Source organism: Pseudorca crassidens, chromosome 15, assembly GCF_039906515.1.
Source record: "Pseudorca crassidens isolate mPseCra1 chromosome 15, mPseCra1.hap1, whole genome shotgun sequence".
Classification (NCBI taxonomy): domain Eukaryota; kingdom Metazoa; phylum Chordata; class Mammalia; order Artiodactyla; family Delphinidae; genus Pseudorca; species Pseudorca crassidens.
In genome coordinates, this window is record NC_090310.1 from 66,905,200 (window position 1) to 66,927,133 (window position 21,934).

Here is a 21,934-nt window from a genome sequence, read left to right on the forward strand (position 1 = left end):
AGGCCTGCTGTGAGGAATAAAAGACATAGCGCTTGGAATCCCACTACTGGGCATATACCCAGAGAAAACCATAATTCAAAAAGACACATGCACCCCAATGTTCATTGCAGCACCACTTACAATAGCCAGGTCATGGAAGCAACCTAAACGCCCATGGACAGACGAATGGATAAAGAGGACGTGGTACATATATTACAATGGAATATTACTCAGCCATAAAAAGGAATGAAATTGGGTCATTTGTAGAGATGTGGATGGATCTAGAGACTGTCATACAGAGTGAAGTAAGTCAGAAAGAGAAAAACAAATATCGTATGTTAACGCGTATATGTGGAACCTAGAAAAATGGCACAGATGAACCGGTTTGCAGGGCAGAAATAGGGACACAGATGTAGATGACAAATGTATGGACACCAAGCGGGGAAAGCGGCGGGGGGTGGGGTGGGGGGGTGGTGGGATGAACTGGGAGATTGGGATTGACATATATACACTGATGTGTATAAAATAGATAACTAACAAGAACCTGCTGTAAAAAAAATAAATAAAATAAAATTCAAAAATTAAAAAAAAAAGACATAGTGCTTGGGCTGGTGGCTGGAACATAGCAGGTGCTCAAAAGTATGATTTTTAATGCATTGTCAAGATTACTGCTTCACCTCTGTGCACTGATTTTAATCCAGGTTGGCCCAACACCCCACAACCTCACTCTTGAGTTTAGTGTCTGGGTGTTCAGCCCCAGGTCCCAGGTTTTAGGCTATTAGGTCACCCAGTGAGTCCCTGTCCTGACCAATACTCCATTCATTCATTCATTTATTCATTCATTCATCTGCGTAGCCCCTGGGGGCAGGAGTGGTAGAGCACAGAGGTCCAGGCCCCAGGCCATGCCGGGGCTCCTTCATATCTCGCAGGGTCTGGCACACACTAAGTGCCTAATAAATGCTTGTTGGATGAACAAACAAATCCAAGACCCCAGCAAGCAAAAAGGGAGGGGAATGAAGGAGTGAATGACTGAAACATGGGGAGCTGCACATGCCCTAGTTTGGCGGGGGGTGCTCCCCCCAACTGCCCACACCCCCAGATGTCCAGAGAGGGCTGTGTCCCTGACTGGGATGCGGGATCAGCTGCTGGGAGGAGTGGGGGCTTCTCTCCTAACTATGCTCCCACCTGGGCCAGCTCCTCTCCACCTGGGGTTCACTCCGTCCCCACCATGGCCTTGACCTGGGCAGGTGACCCACTCCCCACCAAGAAGTCATGATCCATGTGGATTCCTGGATCCTCTTGGGTTCATGAGTGACTCTATGGATTTCATCCCTTCCGTGAGTCCCCAGTTGCCTTCTGCCCCATCATCCATGGAACCCCCTTCTCCAACTGCTTTCTACCCCCAGGGGTGCTCTGTTAAGAAGGCCTAGCCCCAGGCAGCTTACAGAATTCCAGTGTGGACAAAAGAGCCCTTAATCTCAGATCCCCACAGAGCCCTGTGCCCCTGATGGAGGTCCACAGAGCAAAGAGCATGCATGCCTGGAGGGCAGGAGCCTGGTTGCCTGCGCCTCTCCCTTTCTCTCTCTGAGCCTCAGTGGTCCTGGGCCCCCTGGCTCTCCCAGGTAATCAGGCAGAATCAGCTGTCGCTCCCCATGCACCCACCACATGCCTTTCATCCCCTGGGAACGTGCTTTGAATATCATCCCCACCCTGAGGCTCAGAAAGAAAAGGTCATTTGCCTGAGGCCACACAGCCAGGAAGCTACAGAACCAAGGTCTGAAAGCAGGTGGGTCAACTCTGGAGTCTTGCTCTCAGTCTGAGCCGCTGTTGGCCTGAAGCCTGAAGACACATTATATTAATATCAATAATAAGAGTATTAAAAATAAGTGCAACAGTGGGCTCACTGTGTCAGGGGCTCACGGGGCCCCACCTGCCTGTCGCATTTGATCCCCTCATGATCCTTCCAACTACCCCCAAGGTTGGGGGGCTGAGATACTACAGGAGGTGAAGCAGCTGCAGCTTCTGGAAACCAGGGCAAATCCCCAAAGCACAAACAAATGCTGTCAGCCATGAGGTCACTGTTACAGCGCTGGGGTCTGGCTCCTGCCAAATGCAGCCAGCAGCCTCCAGGCCACAGCCACCTCGCTCATGGGCCCCTTGGCTCCTGGGCCTAAAGCTTTAAGGGGTCTCTGTCACTCTGAATCCCCAGGGTGTGGGATAGGAACCGTCACTAAGGAGCACCCCCTGTCCAGGCAGCATCTGGGTCCTGTGTGGCGAAATCCTCCCAGGAACCCCGGGAGGGTGGGAATGTCACCTGCATTGTACAGATGAGGAAACTGAGGATCAAAGAGAGAAAGTGACCTGCTCAGGTCACCCAGGGATTAAACCCAAAGCCAGAACTTTTTCTCCAGCAACATCTATTTCTAAGAATTGTTTTACCTGTGTGTCCTCGGGCCTCCCACAAGAGTCCCTTCAGGTGGGAATTTTCATCCCTGATTCCCGGGACCTGACGCCCTCCTACAGGATCCCAAGCCCTGAGGGTGGGGCCTGGGAATCTCCATGGTGAACAAACCTCCAGGCTACACTTATCTACCCAGGGAGGTAGAGATTCTGGCCCCCTTCTCCACCGTGGTCCAGCCATTTGTCCCACTAGTGCCTTGTAAGTTCTTCTCCTGAACAGTAACACGCCAAGCAACATCTGCTCATTTGCTGAGGGAGCATCCCGAGCCGGACTCCGTGCTCAGCACGCTCTTTACTTGAGCTATTTCATTTTAGCCTCACAAAAATCTCTACAGGTAGAGACTTGTTGCATCTCCATTTTCCACATGGGGAAACTGAGGCTCAGGGCTGTCAAGGAGCTTTCCCAAAGCCACACAGCAAGCAAGTGGTAGAGCAGGTCTCTCCCCTTCCCCACCCCTGCCCTCCTCATGCTGGACAATGTTCCTGCTGAGCGTCTGTGGGTCCTGCCGGCTGTGAGAACCAGCAGACAGTGAGAGAGCCTGGGGGTGGGGGTGAGGGAGAGGGAGGGCCGAGGCCTGAGGTTTCTTTCATGGCACCCTCACCAGTAATCTACCTGCTTGCTTAAACCACTGGGGCTGCAAAAGCCCCGGAGATTCAGCTGCTCGAAGCGCTCCTTTTAACAGAAGGGGAAACTGAGACTCCAAGAGGCGGCCTCACGCCTGTCTACTCTTGCTGGCACGGCGAGTCGGAGGGCCCCCGGGGATACCCTCCCAGGCAGCCTCCAGCTCCCTCCACACTTGGGTCTCTCAAGCCCTCCCAGGCGACGCCAGGGAAGTCAGCGTTCTGAAAGCCTCCAAAAAATGCCCCAGAACATCCCCAGCACCTGGGACACAGAGAGGCGGCCAAAGCTGTCCAGCCCAGGCCAGTGCGGATGAGCTCAGCGCTCCAGCTGCAGGCGCGGGGACAGGAGGGAGGGAAGGGGCCAAGCCAGCTGCTGATTGGCTAGTTCAAATCCCAACAGAAGGGGCCGCTCCCTTCCGCCCAGACTCCAGAGGGTCTCCCCCCCTCCCCATTCTACACACACACACCAGCTGCTCTCAGCTCCTCCCACAGAGCAAGCCAGCTAGTCTGCTCCCAGCTCCAGCCTTCCTCCACCCCTTCCTCATCTAAGGCTGACTTTTCGGTGTCTTCGCCCCAAAGCCCCAAACTCAGATTCCTCTAAGCTTCCAGGGCTCTCCCTCACCCCACACCCTCTCGATCTGGTACCTGGAATTTGAATATTTGTAGAACAATTTATCTCAAGAGCTGCCTTCTTAGGTACAGGTACACTTTGGCCTTGGAGATACAACCTTTCTGAGCTGTTTCCTCACTTGTACAGCAGACCTACAATCCCAATGTGCCCACAGCGCATGCAAGACAATGGGAGGCGCAAAGGCCGGTGTGGATCTGGTGCTCACTCTTCACCTCCCCTTACAGGGGCCCTCTTCCTTCAACATTCCTTCTTCCACCTCAGGCCTCACCTCGGAGGTCACCCCTGCAGGAAGACTCCACAGTCCCCCAGGCTGTGCCAGAGGCCCCTCCCCCCAGCTCCTACATCCCTGGATAACACTGGGCTGAGTTCTGAGAGCAGGGTGCCGGGCCAGGTCCCCTGGAGTTCTCAGCCCCCAGACCAGGGCTCATACAGACAGGCAGGGCAGACTTCTCTTCTGGAAGCCCCATCTGCCGGCCTCCAGGCCGTCCCTTTCCTGCTCTCTGAGGCCAAGATCAACAAGGTCAGGCAGCAAGCATGGGAGGCTGATAAGTCTGCGTCTGCCAGCTCCATGGAGGGTCACGTGAACTTGGACAGGTACTTCCTTTCTCTGAGACTCACTTTCCTCATCCGGAAAATGAGAAGAAGAAGAAGAATTACTAGCTAACCTTTTCCAGTGCCTACAGTGACCTCTTACCTACCTGATCTCATTTGATCCTCATAGAACCCTGTGAGGCAGGGGCTGCCGTTACACGTGTTTTACAAATGAGGAAACTGAAACAGGTGACTTGCTCAAAAGCATAAAATTAGGGCATATTGGAGCCAAGATTTAAACCAGCCTTATTCAACTCCAGACCTTCACTACTCTCCATCAGCACAAGAAAGAAACCTCCGTGGAACTATGCACGGATAACTTGGAGCCCAGCACCAGGTGTGTGGCTCGTACTCACACAGCAGCTGCTGTTAGTAGGTATCATCTTATGATACCACTTTGGGACAACCGTGGTAGACGGCCTGTCAGTTCCTAGGGATCCCCATTTTACAGATGAGGATGCTGAGGCCCAAAGAGATGATGGAACTTGCCCAAGGACACATGAGGAGGGAGCTGACCTGGGCACTCAGGCTCATGGTCCGACCCCCCAGAAAGGGCACCTGTGAGGGTTGGGAGGGCCCTGGGCTTACCTTGACGTCCTGCTCCAGGCCACGGATGAGCTCGCCGTCCACCTGGCCAGTCTGGGCAGCGCGGAGGCTGCGGCGCTCAGCCTTGCGCAGCCGGTACTGCAGGATGCGACAGGTCTTGCTGGCCTGGTCCAGCTGCTGCCGCAGCTCCTGCAGCTGGTACACATCCTCCTCCATATAGACGTCCCGCATCTCCAGCATCTCTGCCCGCAGCTCCTCAATCTCGTCCTGCAGAGGGAAGGAGAGGTCAGGTCGCTGGGCCCTATGGCAGTGGCCAGGGTACTCGAGTGCAGGGCACACTCGATGCTGTCCTAGGCACACCTCAGGGGGTCTGGGTGTGGCAGACTGCGTAATGGGCCCCCAAGATGCCCATGTCCTAATTCCCAGAATCTGTGAGTATGTTACCTTACATGGCAAAGGGATTTTGCAAATGTGATTAAGTTAAGGATCTTGAGATTGGGAAATTTTGCTGGATTATCTGGGTGGGCCCAGTGTAATTACCAGCATCCGTATAAGAGGGAGGCAAGGGGCTCAGAGCGGGAGAAGGCGATGTGGCAGAGGTTGGGGTGATGTACGTTGAAGATGGAGAAAGGGCCATGAACCGGGGAATGCAGGCAGCCTCTAGAAGCAGGAAAGAGAATGGATTCTCCCCAGAGCCTTTACAGGGATGGAGCCCTGACAACACCTTGGCTTTCAGACTTCTGACCTCCAGAATTATAAGATAATAATCTGGGATTGTTTTTTTTTTTTTTTTGCTGTACGCGGGACTCTCACTGTTGTGGCCTCTCCCGTTGCGGAGCACAGGCTCCGGACGCGCAGGCTCAGCGGCCATGGCTCACGGGCCCAGCCGCTCCGCGGCATGTGGGATCTTCCCGGACCGGGGCACGAACCCGTGTCCCCTGCATCGGCAGGCGGACTCTCAACCACTGCGCCACCAGGGAAGCCCTGGGATTGTTTTAAGTCAAATTCGCGGTAACTTATTATAGCAGCAATAGGGAAGTAATACACTGGGGAAGCAGAAGAGGCTCATTCAACAAGCACTTATGAACACCAACTGTGTACCAGGCTCTGTGCAGGCACAGGGGGTGGGTAAGGAGAGTGGTGACCAAGACAAACGTGGCCCTTTCTGTATTGTCTGCATGGAGCCCCAAGTCTCATTGGCAAGACACACAGTAAACTGAAAGATAAAAAAACCCCTCAGATACTGTTAAGAGCTGGGAAGACAAAAAACCAAAAAACCAGAACCAAAACACCTGGGTAATATGAACGAGTAATGGGGGAAGGTGCTATGTTAGAGGACAAGGTCGGGGAGGCCGCCTCTCAAGGGACATTTGAGCTGAGGCAAGAAGGAACAGCCATGCAGAGAGAGAGGCAGGGAGCAGTGTGTGCAAAGGCTCAGAGGCAGGAAAGAGCTCAGTGTGTCAAGATACAGCAAGGCAGCCAGGGTAGCTACAGGGGTCAGTTGAGGCTGGGGAAACTGACAGGGGTCAGCCATCCAGGGCCTTGAAGGGTTGAGTAAAGAATCTGAGTCTGGGTTTTAAGTGGAGGGGGTTGAGGGGGATGACCTCACTTCCTCAGGGCAGCTCCTGACCACCTCTGTCATCAACTCCCAGATGTCCTTCACTTCCCCTTTGTTATCATGGGTATATCAGCAATTCTTCATTTAAGAGTTTGTCTCCCAGAGAGACCGTGAGTGCCTGGGGGGCTTCGCCACGTCTACCTCACTCCCCGCTGTATGCCCCACACCCAGCACAGGGCCCAGCATCCTGCAGGCTCCCAACAAATACTGAGTGCATGGAGGCATGTCTTGTTATGTAAACAATCACAAAAAGACATACCGACGTGAAACAACCATTAGACACAAAGTGGAGGGGGATGAGTGGGGAGACCCAGGAGAAGAAACGGATGATTACTATGTCTAACAGCAGGTACGAAAGCTGAGTCACAAATGGAAATAATAATATCTGCCCTTAGTGTGATTGAACGGATTAAATAAAATTGTACACTAAAAAGAGAAACCGATGGGCTTCCCTGGTGGCGCAGTGGTTGAGAGTCCGCAGGCCGATGCAGGGGACACGGGTTCGTGCCCCGGTCCGGGAAGATCCCACATGCCGCGGAGCGGCTGGGCCTGTGAGCCACGGCCGCTGAGCCTGCGCGTCCAGAGCCTGTGCTCCGCAACGGGAGAGGCCAGAACAGTGAGAGGCCCACGTACCGCAAAAGAAAAAAAAAAAAAAAGAGAAACCGAGTCACAGGAGATGAATGACCTGCCAAAGGCATCCCAAAGGAGTCACAGAAAGCACCTAGAAATGGTGCTGATGGGAAAGCGGGGTGGGTCCAAGAAGCAAACAAACCAACCACTGTGCAGGTTCTGGAGAGGGACCACATCTGGAGAGCTGGGTTCACCAGCCCTCTGAGCCTCCCTTTCCCCAAAGAAAATGGGTGGTTCCCTACGGAGGAATGGCCTGCGGTTCCCAGCGCCCCTGAGACTGGATGGGTTGGCTTAATTCAGGGTTAGGAAGTGGCACCTTCAGGCTGGTTTTTAGTATGAAAGTTCATGGAGGTTTTTATATCCATCTGCACCCAGTTACTCCTGGGACTATTTCTCAAATGGTTATGAACACAGGAAAGGAAGACAGAGGGGATGACAGGGTATCTGCTTCTCTCAACCACAACAGATACTGTCCCATTCCCACCAGCAACTGAAGGGTTTGATTCCCACCTGGCACCACAGCCTCGCTCCTAGTTGGGGGTGGGGGGGGGTGGTTCAGCAGCACCCCGCAAAGTGAATGATTCTGCCTACATCAAGCTGCAGAGGAATGGTCCCCTCATCAGGAACCCCACCTCTACCCCAATATATACACAGACGCAGCCTCCCCCACATGCCAAGCAGACAGAACTAAAAGTGGAGAAGGAGGAAGTGGGACAGTCAATGATCACACCAGTTAAAGGAATGAGGAAGTGAGGGGTCCACACGCATTTCAGCTGGCGAGATTAAGGGAGCATAAAGGAAACGGCACTAAGGAAGGGTGGGCCAGTTGGCTAAATCCAAGCTAAACCAGCCTCCAGATGGGCCTATGTCCAAATCCTCACCATACTATTTACAGAACATGTTGACAGGGAGGATTTGGGGGTCGGAGTGGACCCAAAGTGCAGGGTGAGCCAAAGGGAAGTGCAGGGGATGCACAAGCTAATGATGCTGGGTTACATTAAAAGATGTATGAGGGCTTCCCTGGTGGCGCAGTGGTTGAGAGTCCGCCTGCCGATGCAGGGGACACGGGTTCATGCCCCGGTCCGGGAAGATCCCACATGCCGCGGAGCGGCTGGGCCCGTGAGCCATGGCCATTGAGCCTGTGCGTCCGGAGCCTGTGCTTCGCAACGGGGGAGGCCACAACAGTGAGAGGCCCGCGTACGGCAAAAAAAAAAAAAAAAAAAAAAAGATGTATGACATTTAGATCATGGGAGGTGACAGCCCACAACACAGGACCACACCCAGGGCACTGGAGTCATTTTTGGCGACCGCTTATTTTTCTAACTTTTAAATAACTGATTTTTTCGGGACTTCCCTGGTAGTCCCGTGGTTAAGAAGCCGCCTTCCAATGCAGGGGATGCAGGTTCGATCCCTGGTTGGGGAACATGCCGCGGGGCAATTAAACCCATGTGCCACAATTAGAGAGTCCGTGCACCGCAACTACTGAGGCCGCGCACTCTAGAGCCCGAGTGCCACAACTAGAGAGAAGCCCATGTGCCGCAACGAAGAGCCCGCGTGCGCAAAAAAAGAAAAGATCCTGCATGCTGCAACAAGGATCCCGCGTGCCGTAACTTAGACCCGATGCAGCCAAATAAATATTTTTTTTAAAAACTGATTTTTCTGTTTATAAAAATAAATGACGGGACTTCCCCGGTGGCGCAGTGGTTAAGAATCCACCTGCCAATGCAGGGGGCACAGGTTAGAGCCCTGGTCCGGGAAGATCCCACATGCCGCAGAGCAACTAAGCCCGTGCGCCACAGCTACTGAGCCTGCGCTCTAGAGCCCATGCGCCACAACTACTGAGCCCACGTGCCACTACTACTGAAGCCCGCGCACCTGGAGCCCATGCTCCGCAACAAGAGAAGCCACCGCAATGTGAAGCCCGTGAACCGCAACGAAGAGTAGCCCCTGCTCACTGCAACTAGAGAAAGCCTGCATGCAGCAATGAAGACCCAACGCAGCCAAAAATAACTAAATAAATAAATTTTTAAAAATGTTAATCATAAAAAAAATTATTAAAAAAAGTAAATGACGGTCATAAAGACAGTTTTGAAAACAGAAAACATAAACCATTCATCAGAACCACTGAATCACAGTGGTTCTCAAGGTGTGGTCCCTGGACCAGCAGCATTAGCAACACTGGTGGGGGACTTGCCAGAAATCCTCACGCCCTGACTGAGAACTCCTGAATCCAAAACCCTGGAAATGGGGGCCCCCGAGTGACTCTAATGCAGGGTGTTTCCTTCCAGTCTTTTTTTTTTTTTTTTTAATTTATTTTTTGGCTGCATTGGGTCTTCTTTGCTGCATGCAGGCTTTCTCTAGTTGCAGCGAGAGGGGGCTACTCTTCGTTGCGGTGCACGGGCTTCACATTGCGGTGGCTTCTCTTGTTTCGGAGCACGGGCTCTAGGCACACAGGCTTCGGTAGTTGTGGCTCACAGGCTCTAGAGCTCAGTCTCAGTGGTTGTGGCGCAAGGGCTTAGTTGTTCCACGGCGTGTGGGATCTTCCCGGACCAGGGCTCGAACCTGCGTCCCCTGCATTGGCAGGCAGGTTCTTAACCATTGCGCCACCAGGGAAGTCCCTTCCTTCCAGTCTCTTTCCTTAAATGGGCAAGAGTCACATGTCTCAGCACACAAGTCCTCAGCCCAGAGCCTGGCACAGAGCGGGGTCTCAATAAGCATCTATTGAAGAAGTGAATGAATGAATGACCTTTCTCACATGAGCAGCTGTCTCTCCAGGCCTGCCCTTCACCACAGTCCATTTCTGCAAATGCAGGATGTTGCATTCATGCCAGCTCCATCTCTCCGTGGAGGCCAAGGGGGGCCCAGGCCTCTCGGGGGCTTGTCCCAGCTGCAGGCAGAATGCGGTCAGCCCCTCCTGGCACCGTCCACGTGAGAGGGTGAGTCCACAAAGGCTGAATTGTGGCCCGCACGCCTGGGTCTGCTGGGATGTGTGCAGCAGAAGCTGAGCTTTCGGGGTCTGAGGTGGGGGCTGGGAAAGGGGCTGCTGGGACATGGGGAGGGGGCTGAAGGTAGGACTCTGCTTCCCTCCAGAGGCTCTTGGACCTCACTGAGCCTCCCAGTCTCCCAGGACTTCATCCAGGGTCTGATCCAACCGAGGGAGCTGGTAGGGAATCGCCAGCGGGTAGTGGGTGGGGAGCTCATGCTTCCCTTCAAAGACAGCTCAGTAGGGCTTCCCTGGTGGCGCAATGGCTAAGAGTCCGCCTGCCAATGCAGGGGACGTGGGTTTGAGCCCTGGTCCGGGAAGATCCCACGTGACACGGAACAACTAAGCCCTCGTGCCATAACTACTGAGTCTGTGCTCTACAGCCCTCAAGCCACAACTACTGAAGCCCGCGTGCCACAACTACTGAAGCCCGTACGCCTAGAGCCCATGCTCCGCAACAAGAGAAGCCACCACAATGAGAAGCCCGTGCACGGCAACAAAGAGTAGCCCCCGCTCACCGCAACTAGAGAAGAGCCCGTGTGCAGCAACAAAGACCAAACGCAGCCAAAAATTTTTTAAAAATTAATTAATTAAAAAAAAAGTTTCCTCCTTAAAAAAAAAAAAAAAAAAGACAGCTCAGTGTCCGCTGAGCCTCTCACCCCAGCCGCGGGGAAATGCGGAGAGAGGGGGCCAACACCACTGAACTACGCCAGCCCAGTGGCTATACAACAAGGTTGTCGGAGACCCCCCAACGTTGGTGGGGCAACCCAGACTTCATCCCCCACTGCAGACAGGAAGAGGCCACACTGCCCAGCAGTGCCCACCTCAGAGCCCAGGGGCCCCCGATTCTCAAACCGCACCCCCCCGCCACAGTCAGAAAGTCTGGACTGAAGAAGCTGAGCAAAGGTGCTCAGATGAGGCACAGCCTGCCAGGCCTCCAAACCCATCCCCTCCGGCCGCTCCTTCAAGGAAACCTCTCCTCCCCTTGAAGCTTAACCTGATTATTTAACCTGGACTGAGAACGGGGAGTGGAGCGGGGAGGACGGGGGACAGGATCGGGCACCCACGCTGCTGCCAGGGTAGTCAGCCTTTCCCTTTACAGAGAATGTTTATTTTGCTCTGATTATAGAGGTAATACCTGTTTATTGGAAAAAAAAAAAAAAGCAGATAGCTTTCTATCTCCTCCACTTTCCCACTGGTCTCTGCGTTAGGTACAAGCTTCTTACCCTGGAATCTGAGCACACCCCTCTTCCACCGCCCCCACCCCCACCCCGGGTCTCCTCCCCACTTCTGTCTTGCCTCTGCCCTCCATGTCCAGGTACACCACGACGAAGAAATAGCCACCACCTATTGGGAAGCTCACTAATTACCAGGCCCAGTCCAAGCACAGTATGTGCACAATAGTTTGACCCCTTACCAGCTCTGTGAGGTAGGTAGGGAAAATGTTCCCACTTTGCAGATGAGGAAACTGAGGCTCAGAAGTTTTCCAGAGCTGCTCAAGCAAAGGAGCGGTGGAGCTGGAATCCAAACAAGCCCTGTAACCCTGGGCCAGTGCATCTTAACTGTGTGTTCTACTCCCAGGGTTGCTTGAGCTATTCCCTCTGCTAGAGAGCCTTTGCCAGGCTAACTGCTAACTTTCTCATCCTTCCAGAGTATTCCCTCCTCCCCCAATCTGATTCAAACCCCACGCTCTGAACTCCATTCTTCTTGTGCTAACAACTTGAGGTCGCATTTGCTCGTCTTCAAGTCTATCTTCCCCAGGAGCTGGCGGGGAGGGCAGGTGCTGGGTCTGACTCATGTCTGGTCCCCAGCACAGCCCTGGACAGGACATGGGACGGAGCAGGCACCCGTCACTGTCTATGGGTGGGTAGATGAATGAATGAAAGGAGTATGGCTTCTGCCCTGCCCGGCCTCTCTCACAGCCCAGAGAGGACAGGCCCTCCTGATCCCAGCCCCAGGTCAGCTGCAAAGAGTCAGGGAGAGCCTAGGCTGCTCCAGGGCTGGCCTCAGACCCCCATGCCACCTCAGGAGGATGGGCAGGGTCTCTCGAACCTCAGCTCACCCACCCACTCCCTGCCCACAAGTACACCTCTGTCCATCCTCCCTCACATCCTCTAATGACCCATGAGGTCAGCCTGCAGGAATCAGCCTCTCAGGGGCAGACCCGCTCCCTGAAATGGATTGGTTCCCAGGAATCCTGAGGGAATTGGCCAGGAAGAGACTTTTGGTCCACGCTGGGCCGGAGGGCCAGACATGAGCTCACACTACCGCTAATAATAGTGTGGCATTGCATGGCAGCACGGGGCTTCACAGTTTACAAAGACATTCCATGTGAGTCATCTCACGGGTCCTCACAGAAGCCCCATGGACAGGCAGGACAGGAATCACCATCTCTGTTCTAGAGGCAAAGAACTGCAGAGGAGCATAGGGGAGGTGGGCTGTGTCCAGGATCACACAGAGACACCTCCAAGCGGGACTTGGGTTGCAGACTTCACGCTCTTTCACCTGCACCAGAATGCAGGGAGTCCATGAACTTGGATGGGAAGGGAAAAAAAAAAATCACGTCTTTACTTTCACTAATGCTAACTAAAAATTAACGTTTCCTTCTATTCTGGACAAGCCACGGTTGTATCAGCAGTACTTACAGTTTCGGCACCAAAAGAAACCACAGATATTTTCATATCCCATAACAGCTGTTGCAGAAATGTCAGAGTATTGTATACACTCATCAGTACTTTGAAATTACAGTAGTTAACAGACCTGTTTCCAGATCTTATGAGTTAATAAACACACATATTACTATATCATAATTTAAAAATATACTTTGATAACTATATTTCAATATGCTTGCTTTCCTTTATATTTTGTTTCAAACATTTAAAAACATTATTCTGAGAATTACTCTCAGCACATGGCGCAAAATAAGATGGAGTCTGTGTTCCCTCTGGAGCCGCCTCATCTGTGGGGTCTGGGTCGCCACCCCAGACCCTTGCTCTCCACCATCAGGGCATAAAGCTGGTGAAGCAGAGCTCCGCTTTCGCGCCACATTTAAAATGTTCCAGGAGGGACGTCCCTGGTGGCGCAGTGGTTAAGAATCCGCCTGCCAATGCAGGGGACACGGGTTCGAGCCCTGGTCCGGGAAGATCCCACATGCCGCGGAGCAACTAAGCCCGTGCGCCACAACCACTTAGCCTGCGCTCTAGAGCCCGCGAGCCACAACTACTGAGCCCCAGAGCCACAAATACTGAAGCCCGCACACCTGGAGCCCGTGCTCCGCAACAAGAGAAGCCCCCGCGATGAGAAGCCCGCGCACTGCAATGAAGAGTAGCCCCCGCTCGCCACAGCTAGAGGAAAGCCCGCGCACGGCAATAAAGACCTAACGCAGCCAAAATAAATAAATAAAAATAAGATTTAAATAAATAAATAAAGTGTTCCAGGGAATTCCATGGCAGTCCAGTGGTTAGGACTCAGTGCTTCCACTGCCATGGACCCCGGTTCGACTCCGGGTGGGGGAACTAAGCTCCTGGAGGCCTTTCGGTGCAGCCAAAACAAAATAAAATGTTCCAGGAAAGAATGCTTTCTTCAGGAAACCTACAGGAATGTAAGATGATTAATCTCTGCACAATGAGGACAGAAGGGGGCGGGGGTGAGATGTGGGGCTACTGGAACACTCGCAGTGACTCCAGATGCCTGAGTCTGATGGAACTGGTCTGGAAAAGTAGATGGTGAGGTCTCCCGACCCATGGGGCTGGAGGTGAAAGCGACCAAACACGAAGCCCCTCTGCAGAAACACAGCAAGCAGCAATGGGTGGGCGAGCCTCAGCAACAGCTCCCAGCTGGCCCACAGGGGACAGGAGGCTCCTGAAGGCGTGAGGAGGCAGCCTCTTACCAGCCACCAAGGAAGAGACTGTTCCAGCGCAGAGGTCCCCTGGCCAACTCCCTCCCAAGAGAATCAGCCCCCACAGGGCTAGGGTGGACCCTGGGAGGGGCCTGTTCACCCAGCGTCCCCAGGGAGCTCTGATCTGGGCCCTGCACACCACATTCTAGAAACCCTGGGATACTAAGGCTAGGTCAGGAGCAGGGAGCCGGGGTCTCAGCCCACCCAGCTCCAACGGGGACTCTGCACTGCCTGGGCCTCCTTCCATTCTGCATCTGTCTCCCACCTCCTCACTGCTCCACCTCAAATGCCACCTCCACCAAGAAGCCTCCCTGGCTACCTCGGAGCACAGCCGTTTTGTATGAACAATTAGTGAGTATCTCTGGTGGGCCCGATTCATCACCAAATCACTGGATTTAGTCCCCATGATGGTCAGTCTGCTCCCCCCTAATCTGTTCTTCACTTAGTACATGGAGTGATTTTTTGTAAACTGTTACTCTCCTGTTTAAAACCCTCCAACAATCGCCAAAATCTGGAAACAACCTAAATGTTCCTCAACTGGTGAATGGCTAAATGGTGGTACATCCATATAATGGAATACAACTCGGCAAGAAAAAGGAAGGAAATGCGAATACCCACAACCACGTGATCGGAGCCCAAACGCATTATACTAAGTGAAGGAAGTCAGACTCCGTTGGCTACGTACTGTATTAAGCCATTTCCATGACACTCTGGAACAGGCAAGACTACAGGGACAGGAAACAGATCAGTGGTTGCCAGGGGCTGGGGGAGGAGGGAGGAACTGACTACAAAGGGGCACGGGGGAATTTTGGAGGTCGATGGTTCTCTGTCTTGATTGTGGTGGTGGTGAACAGAGCTGTGTGCATTTGTCAAAACTCATTTCACGGTATGTAAATCGCCGGACTTGAAAGCAAAACAGAAGGCTGATCCCGCCTACCTGTCCATCTTCATCTCCCCCCATTCCTCCTCTTGTTGGCCACACTCTAGCCACTCGGGTCTTCTCCCCGCAGCCAGAAGACACCTTGCCTGTCCTACCTCTAAGCCTCTGCCTGGATTCCCCTCCCCTGCATCTCCCACTACCGGCTCCCCGTCCTGCTTGAAGCCTCCACTTAAATGCCACCTCCTCAGAGAAGCCTTCCAGACCCTTCTAAGCCCACTGTGTTCATCTCAACCCCGTGTTTCTTTCAAGGAGCGTATCACAGGTCCCAGCCCAACTGCGTCCCTGCCCAATTTCAAACCTTACCCAAATTTATCACCTCCTGCCCAGGTTCTAGGGACCCAACCCATCAATGGGCAACAGACCCAGGAAGAATGACAGCTGAGCTAAGGGACCCAGAACCTTCACTCTGCGGGAGCCTCTGCCTGGCCTGCCTTCTCCCACACCACCCTGCCCCCCACGGTCCCTCCCTCAGGCCAAAGTCCAGGCTGCCTGCCCATCTGCCACCCTGGCTCTGGCCCGGGCCACTCACCCTAGCCCGGAAGGGCTGACCTGCAGTTTGGGCCAGCAGTGGCCACAAGGGCGGCATGCCAGACCCCCGAGAGGCCAGGGCAGCCATCTGCTGTCCCTTCTGCCTGTCCTCCAGGGTGTGTCAAGGCTCCAGATGAGATCTTCACACTTGGACCCCAAGGAGGGCAGAAGGCTCTGCAGAGCTCCACTTTCCTCCCAGCTCAAAAGCCAAGACTGTGGGAGTAGCAGCAGGCAGAGGGGAACCCAGAGACACCATCCCTTCACAAGCAGGGACACTGAGGCCTAGAGAGGGACTGGGGACAACCCCATAGTTCCCCAGACTGAACAGAGTCAAGCAGGGAGGGACTCGGGGTTCCTGCCTCCCAGCTTAGCCTCATTGCCTGGAGGCTGGGCTCTAGTTTTAGGGGAGTCAGGGTCAAGGGTCCTGGAAGAGGAGGGCCAGGACCCCAGCCAGGCACGGCCATGCTACGCAATGCCCCCTCCCACTGGCATGGAGGCTGCCTGGCCCCAGTGACACACAGGCCATGAGGGAAGACAGGGTCCTGAACTTACCTCTCCAACAGCAATAAACAGTAACAGGCACGGAGCTCACTGAGCGCTCCCCCTGTGCCACGCACGCGCCAGGTAGCACACACTACCTCACTGCATCCCCAGCCACCCCACTGACTGGTGAGGAGCTGAGGTCAGACAGGTCTACTCGAGGTCCCAGTTCGATGGCACAGCCAGGATTTGAGTCCAATTTGAGCTCCAGTAAACGAGACTAGACAGTCTCTATAATGGGACAACAGTGAGAATCGTAATAGCTAACGTTTACAAGGGTTTACCATGTGCCAGACACCTGGCTGAGATCTGAGTGAATGTCCGTTATCTCAATGACAGTCCCTTTGAGGAAAGTGCTATTACTTTATGCCCATTCTACAGATAAGTAAACAGAGGCTCAGGAAGATGAAGGCTCCAAAGGCAATCAGGAGTGAGCCTCCCAGATGTGGCACAGCTCTGTGCGTGAGACCACAGACACTCTCTCTGGTGGGGAGCTGTGTGTGTGTGTGCGTGTGTGGAAGGGGTGGGCAGGGAGGAGATGCCCGGAGAACACTGCCCACCAAGGCCAGGCCTGGCTTGTCACTGCCCCATTCCAGGCCTCACCCGCCAGAGCAGGGAGACCTCTGCAGTCCCTGATGCCTCTGGGGAAGGCACTCACAGCGGGGACACCCGACAGCATCCCTCCTGTCCTTTCTCTGTTGACAGGAAGGAAGGCAGCTTTTGGATCTGGATGTGTTTAAAACATCCCCCAAAGGGCCTCTGGGCCACAGCCAAATCTCTGAGCAAAGAGCATCACGAGATCCCAGTCCTTCTGCCTCTTGCCACTTGCAGGCTGTGTGACCTCTGGCAAGCCCTTTAACCTCTCTGAGCCTCAGTTTACTTACACTTGTGTGAAAGGAAGGGGTTAAGTCCCACCCTGGTAAGATCCCTGCCCTCATGCAGAGCACATAGGGGGAGGGGCTGGAGTGAAACCTGTAATTATCCAATTAATAATCTAATTACTGTAGAGGTAAATGCCCCAAAGGAGCCTATAGGAAGCCCCTTCATGTCTAACACAGGAGCCTGGCCTGGAGCTGAACACATGAAGGTGGAGGAGGAAACCAAGGGAGGCGGGAGGGAACTACAGTAAAAAGGCCCCCGCAGTGGGAAGAATGCAGGGATAGAGGCTTGGGGTGCATGGAGCGCTCAGAACTGGGGTGGAGCAGGGGTGAGGTGAGGCTGAGAAAGGCAGGACCACACAGGCCACCCAGGCAACTGGGCAGGGCCCAGGAGGGGTGTGGAGGGGAGAGGCTGATGCAACTGACCCAGAAGATCCCATGTGGATCTGGGGCAAAACCACGGGAAAGATGTTTAACTGGTCCAGCCTAGCCACAGGACCCAAAACAGTTTTTCTATTGGAGCCCGAGCTTCTCTTTGCGGTGCAGGCCATGGGAGATTATTCACCCCAGTCTTAGAATGTGGGACCCCAAAGGCAGCCCTCCATCAGCAAAGGAGTATCAGCATCCCCATTTTACAGAGGAGGAGACTGAAGCTTATAAAGGCAAAGCTCATAGAGGAAAAGGCGGAACCAGGATTCAAGCCCAGGTGGGCTCGGCTCTAGACCACAGTGCTCTTCACCACCTTGGACCCCAGAGAAGGGAAAGGCTGGCCTGCTGCTCTCACCTTCTCTGACTCCCTGCCATTCCTCAGGGAGGCCAGTGCCATCCGCTGACCTGTGGGCCTCCAGTGAATGCCAGGGCCAGCCTGGCCCAGAACACCCCAGCGTCTCTAGCTCTTTCCCCACCCCAGCTCCAAGTTCCTTCTGGCACCAGAAGGAAGAGAATGTGACTGCAGATGAGGTCACGCCTATGGGGCATCCGGGGCAATGACCTTAGTAATAACCTTGGCTGCTGGTCAGGCCTCTGCTTAGAACTTAGCCGAGCCCCTCCCCTGGGGAACTCTCTCTGCCCCAGAGGCTACACAGGACATGGGGATCCCTCCCTTCTGCTGTGCCCAGGACAGTGCTGGATGTGCCATATACCTGAATACTAATCCTCCCAAGTGCTCTGCAAGAAAGGGATTAAGTTCCCATTTTACAGATAGGAAGACTGAGGCTTGATGGGGGGGGCCTTGCACATGGGGTTCATGTACAGGGAGGAGGTGACAAAGCAAGGTTTGGCCCCAGACCTGATCCCAAAGGTGGAATTTGTCCACCTTCCTCCCGAGAGGCCCTGGGGCCTTGTGTCCGGTGCTACAGACACATGGAAAGGAGGCAGCTCCTAGCTCTGCTATAGGTCAACACGGCCCCCTCCCAGCAAGGTGTTCACAATGCCTCGGCTCAGTTCGGCATCCAGTGCCCTTCCCCAGCAGGCCCAACTCCCCTTCCCAGCCTCTCCCTCACCACTGCCACCCCCAACTCCCTCCAGCTCTTCTGTTTTAAGCCTGCAGCCGGCCTGCAGCCCACCTGCAGACCCTGATCACTGCCTTTCCTTCAACCATGCAACAAATATTTATTGAGTCCCTATGATGTGCCAGGCACGGTCCCAGCAGCTGGACACAGAGGCAGTCATTCAAGGCTAACGCCTCAACTCTAATGCCTCCTCCTCCAGGAAGTCTTCCAGGTCCCTCCTCTGAGTGCCCACATGTCCTCCAACCTTCTCTATCCTGGCCTCCTTTTCCCAGGCAGAATCAGGCACCCTTTAGGGATGGCAGTGGCATGGCCCTCCACAGTCCCCAGCAAAGGGGGAGGGGGAGGAGGCGGGAGATGAGGGCAAGCAGGAAATTCCGAGGAAATTAGAAGGGAGTTGCCCCTGGGCGCTGGCAGGCCTGACAATTGCTCCATTTCACTCAGCTCATTGGGCCCAGGCCCAAGTGCTGCGTGTCCGGGGCCTGAGGGCCTTTGGTGCCTCTTCTCCACCTTGGTGACCTGCCAGCCCCTTATCTGCCTACATACCACTCAGCCCCAGCCAGGCTCCTAGGACCCCCAGATCCAGAAGACTGCAAAGTCAAGCCCCGGCCACACTCCTCACTGTTCCCAGCAGCCTAGTGGAAGGAAGCCTCGTGGAGGAGCTAAAAACAGTAGTTTGTACACATGAGCTCCAGGGAGACACGGGCCAGGATTTCCTGTGTTTCTGTGTAGCTGAAGTGTCACAGCCAGTTTGCGTGTGTGTGTGCGTCTGGGGAACCTGGTCTGTGGGTCTTTGGCTCCCGTTAGCAAATGCTACAGGCCTGACATCTGAGTGCCCTGTGCTCGTGTCCTGCTTCTATGTACGTGGCTACATGTCTTGCTCATGCGTGTCTCTTGGGTGTGTGTCTGTGAGCCCCAGGTGTGCAAGGACCTCTGCTGCTTGCTCTCTGTGGAAGAGGCAGCGGGGGTGGCTGGGTGATGAGCTGTGTCTGTGCCCGCTGGGCAGGGGCGTATCCGTGGATTTCCGCGGATGCGAGCACCTGTGTGTAATGACTCTGTGTGGGTTTGTGTGTGCGCCCGCATATGCGTGTGTGCTTCCGATATGTCTGAGGGTGTCTCCAGGGTGTGTCCATCTCTGGGACATGGCCAAGTGTGTCTGGGGGTGTGTAAGGGTGTGTTTCTGAGCCAGCAGTCTCCTAGGTGGTGTGAGTCTCTGTTGTGTCTGTTTGATAACTGCGGGTGTGATGAGACAGGAGGTGGTGTATCTTGCATGGGTTTGTGTACTTCTCTGAGCAGGTATCCTCCCTGATAAGTCTGGAGGTGTGCTTCTGCAAACAGACAGCACAAGCATGTCCCTGGATGTGTACGTGAGACGTGTGAGTAGTCGTGGATCTCTGAGCACACGCTGTGACTATGTGTACCTGTGTTTGTGTGTGCAAGAAAGAGTGTGCCCAGGGACACAGGCCAAACCCCTCGGTAAGGAATGCTGGGAGCCCTGGTAGCTTCGTGGTCCCCCTAAGGCCTCAGCAGCAGCCACCTCACCTTCTGCATCTCATTCTCCATCTCGCTGGAGCTGCCCCCCACCCCCCATGACAGGCGACCAGCTAAGGATCCTTAAAGACCCAGTTCTCAGAGCAGCTTCTTTCAGGCCACCTCTCAGCTGCCACAGGGAGGGCTGGGACTAGCCAGGAGCGTTGCTGACCATGGTGACCACTCCTCTCCCCCCCACAGTGACAGATATACTGGAGTCCTCCCCCTATAGCTCCCAGGAACTGAGAGCTTCACAACTTGTGGGTTACTGCCCCAGACACCTGGCACAGGGCCTAGAAGCAGGTATGGGAATGGTGACAACCAAGACAGGCACTAACATTTACTGTGCACTCGATCTATATCATCACTCGGAAAAGGGCCCCCATGACCCTGGGGCAGACATGCTTACCTCCCATTTTTCAGAAGGAAAACCAGACTCTGAAAGACTGAGAATCTCACCCAGAGTCACAAAGCTTATAACTGGCAACACCAGGTGAGAACCCTGCTCTGTGAAACTTGGAGGCACAAGCCGCCTCTGGGAGAGGGTGGAAGAGAGCCTGGGGAAGGGAGCTCCTTGGGGTTGTCTAGTGAGGTTCCCAAGTATACCAGCTGTGCAATCTCAGGCACATTACATAACCTCTCGGTTTCCTCATCTGTCAAATGGGTCTGATATCAGAACCCTCCACACAGGATTGCTGTGAGGACTAAAGGACTTACCTAACCCAGAGCCTGGCACACTGGAAATGATCTAATTGTTGATAGCATTTGTGAGCAAGTACCACAGAAGGCGGGGGATCAGTGGTCTGGGGGTGTCCAGGCCAGCTCTAACATTCCAGCACTCTGGATTCCAACCTAACCATTATCTAACCCTTAAGTCTCGATCCAAACCCCCATCACTTCCTCCAAGACCTCAGATCCCTGGTCCCAATCACACTTTCTACTGGTGCAGGGTCATGTACACACACGCAGGCACATGTCCCCCGCTCACCGCCTGCAGGCTCCAGGTCCTCGGCCCCAGCAGATGTCATTCTCTACTTGCTCCCAACAAGTCTTAGCCTGGAGCCCTGCACACAACAGAATTCCTCTCAACAATTTATGTCCCAGACTAGACACGCTGTTAGCAACCACAAGCTCATGCTCCAGTCGGACTGTAGAAAGAACAGGACCCAGGGTTAGACCAACCAGGTTGGAATCCTGGCTGTGTGACCAGGAGCCTCCATTTGCCCAAGTGTACAATGGGAACTGGAGGGGAATTAGATGCTTCCTCTGGGCCCTTCTGGCTGACATCTAGATTGGCTACACTTCAAACACTCACACGTAGACCCTCCAAGGAGGTGGGGAGGCCTCGCTTCATGAAGCCCACTCAGCATGGAATGTGATCACTCCTTCCTGCCCTCCTCGGAGCAGCTCCTGATTTATCAACATCCTAAAGCTAGGGGAATCCACCCTCCTGGCTTCTCCCAGCTCCCTCAAGAATGAAGGCTTTGACATCCTAACTGCTCATTGGCTAACAATAATAACAATTCCCTAAACGATGCGGGGTTTCGGGCTTCCCTGGTGGCACGGTGGTTGAGAGTCCGCCTGCCAATGCAGGGGACACGGGTTCGTGCCCCGGTCTGGGAAGATCCCACATGCCGCGGAGCGGCTGGGCCCGTGAGCCATGGCCGCTGAGCCTGCGCGTCCGGAGCCTGTGCTCCGCAACGGGAGAGGCCACAACAGTGAGAGGCCTCCGTACCGCAAAAAAAAAAAAAAAAAAAAAAAAAAGATGCGGGATTTCACTGCTTGCAAAATGTCTTATCTATTCACACCTCCCTGATTCCTGAAAACAATCCTATGAAGTTGCCCAGGCAGGTTCCATCATCTTCATTTTATAGATAAAAAAAAAAAAAAAAAAAAGAGCTCAGAGAGGCCAAGTGACTTGCTCATGGCCACACAGTAAACAGCAGAGTCAGGTCTCTAGACCAGGTCTTTGGGCTCCAACGCTCAGATTCTTCCATCCACATCAGGTGGGTTCCCAGCATGTCCTCAAAAGGTGCATGGGCAACAGTTAGTG

The 21,934-nt window shown here is 54.1% G+C and overlaps 1 protein-coding gene across 4 annotated transcripts in view; it reads right to left on the bottom strand.

The window, feature by feature from the left end:
• The window catches only part of MTCL2 (microtubule crosslinking factor 2), a 72,773-nt gene that overhangs the window by 46,474 nt on the left and 4,365 nt on the right, over positions 1-21,934 (bottom strand). For 3 of the 4 annotated variants that reach the window (XM_067708059.1, XM_067708058.1, XM_067708060.1), the window contains exon 2: positions 4,871-5,095. In XM_067708059.1, the coding sequence (XP_067564160.1) occupies positions 4,871-5,095 (225 nt within the window). Of the gene's footprint in view, positions 1-4,870; positions 5,096-17,627; positions 17,777-21,934 lie in introns of those variants that run through there. The other variant, XM_067708061.1, reaches the window with a different exon arrangement.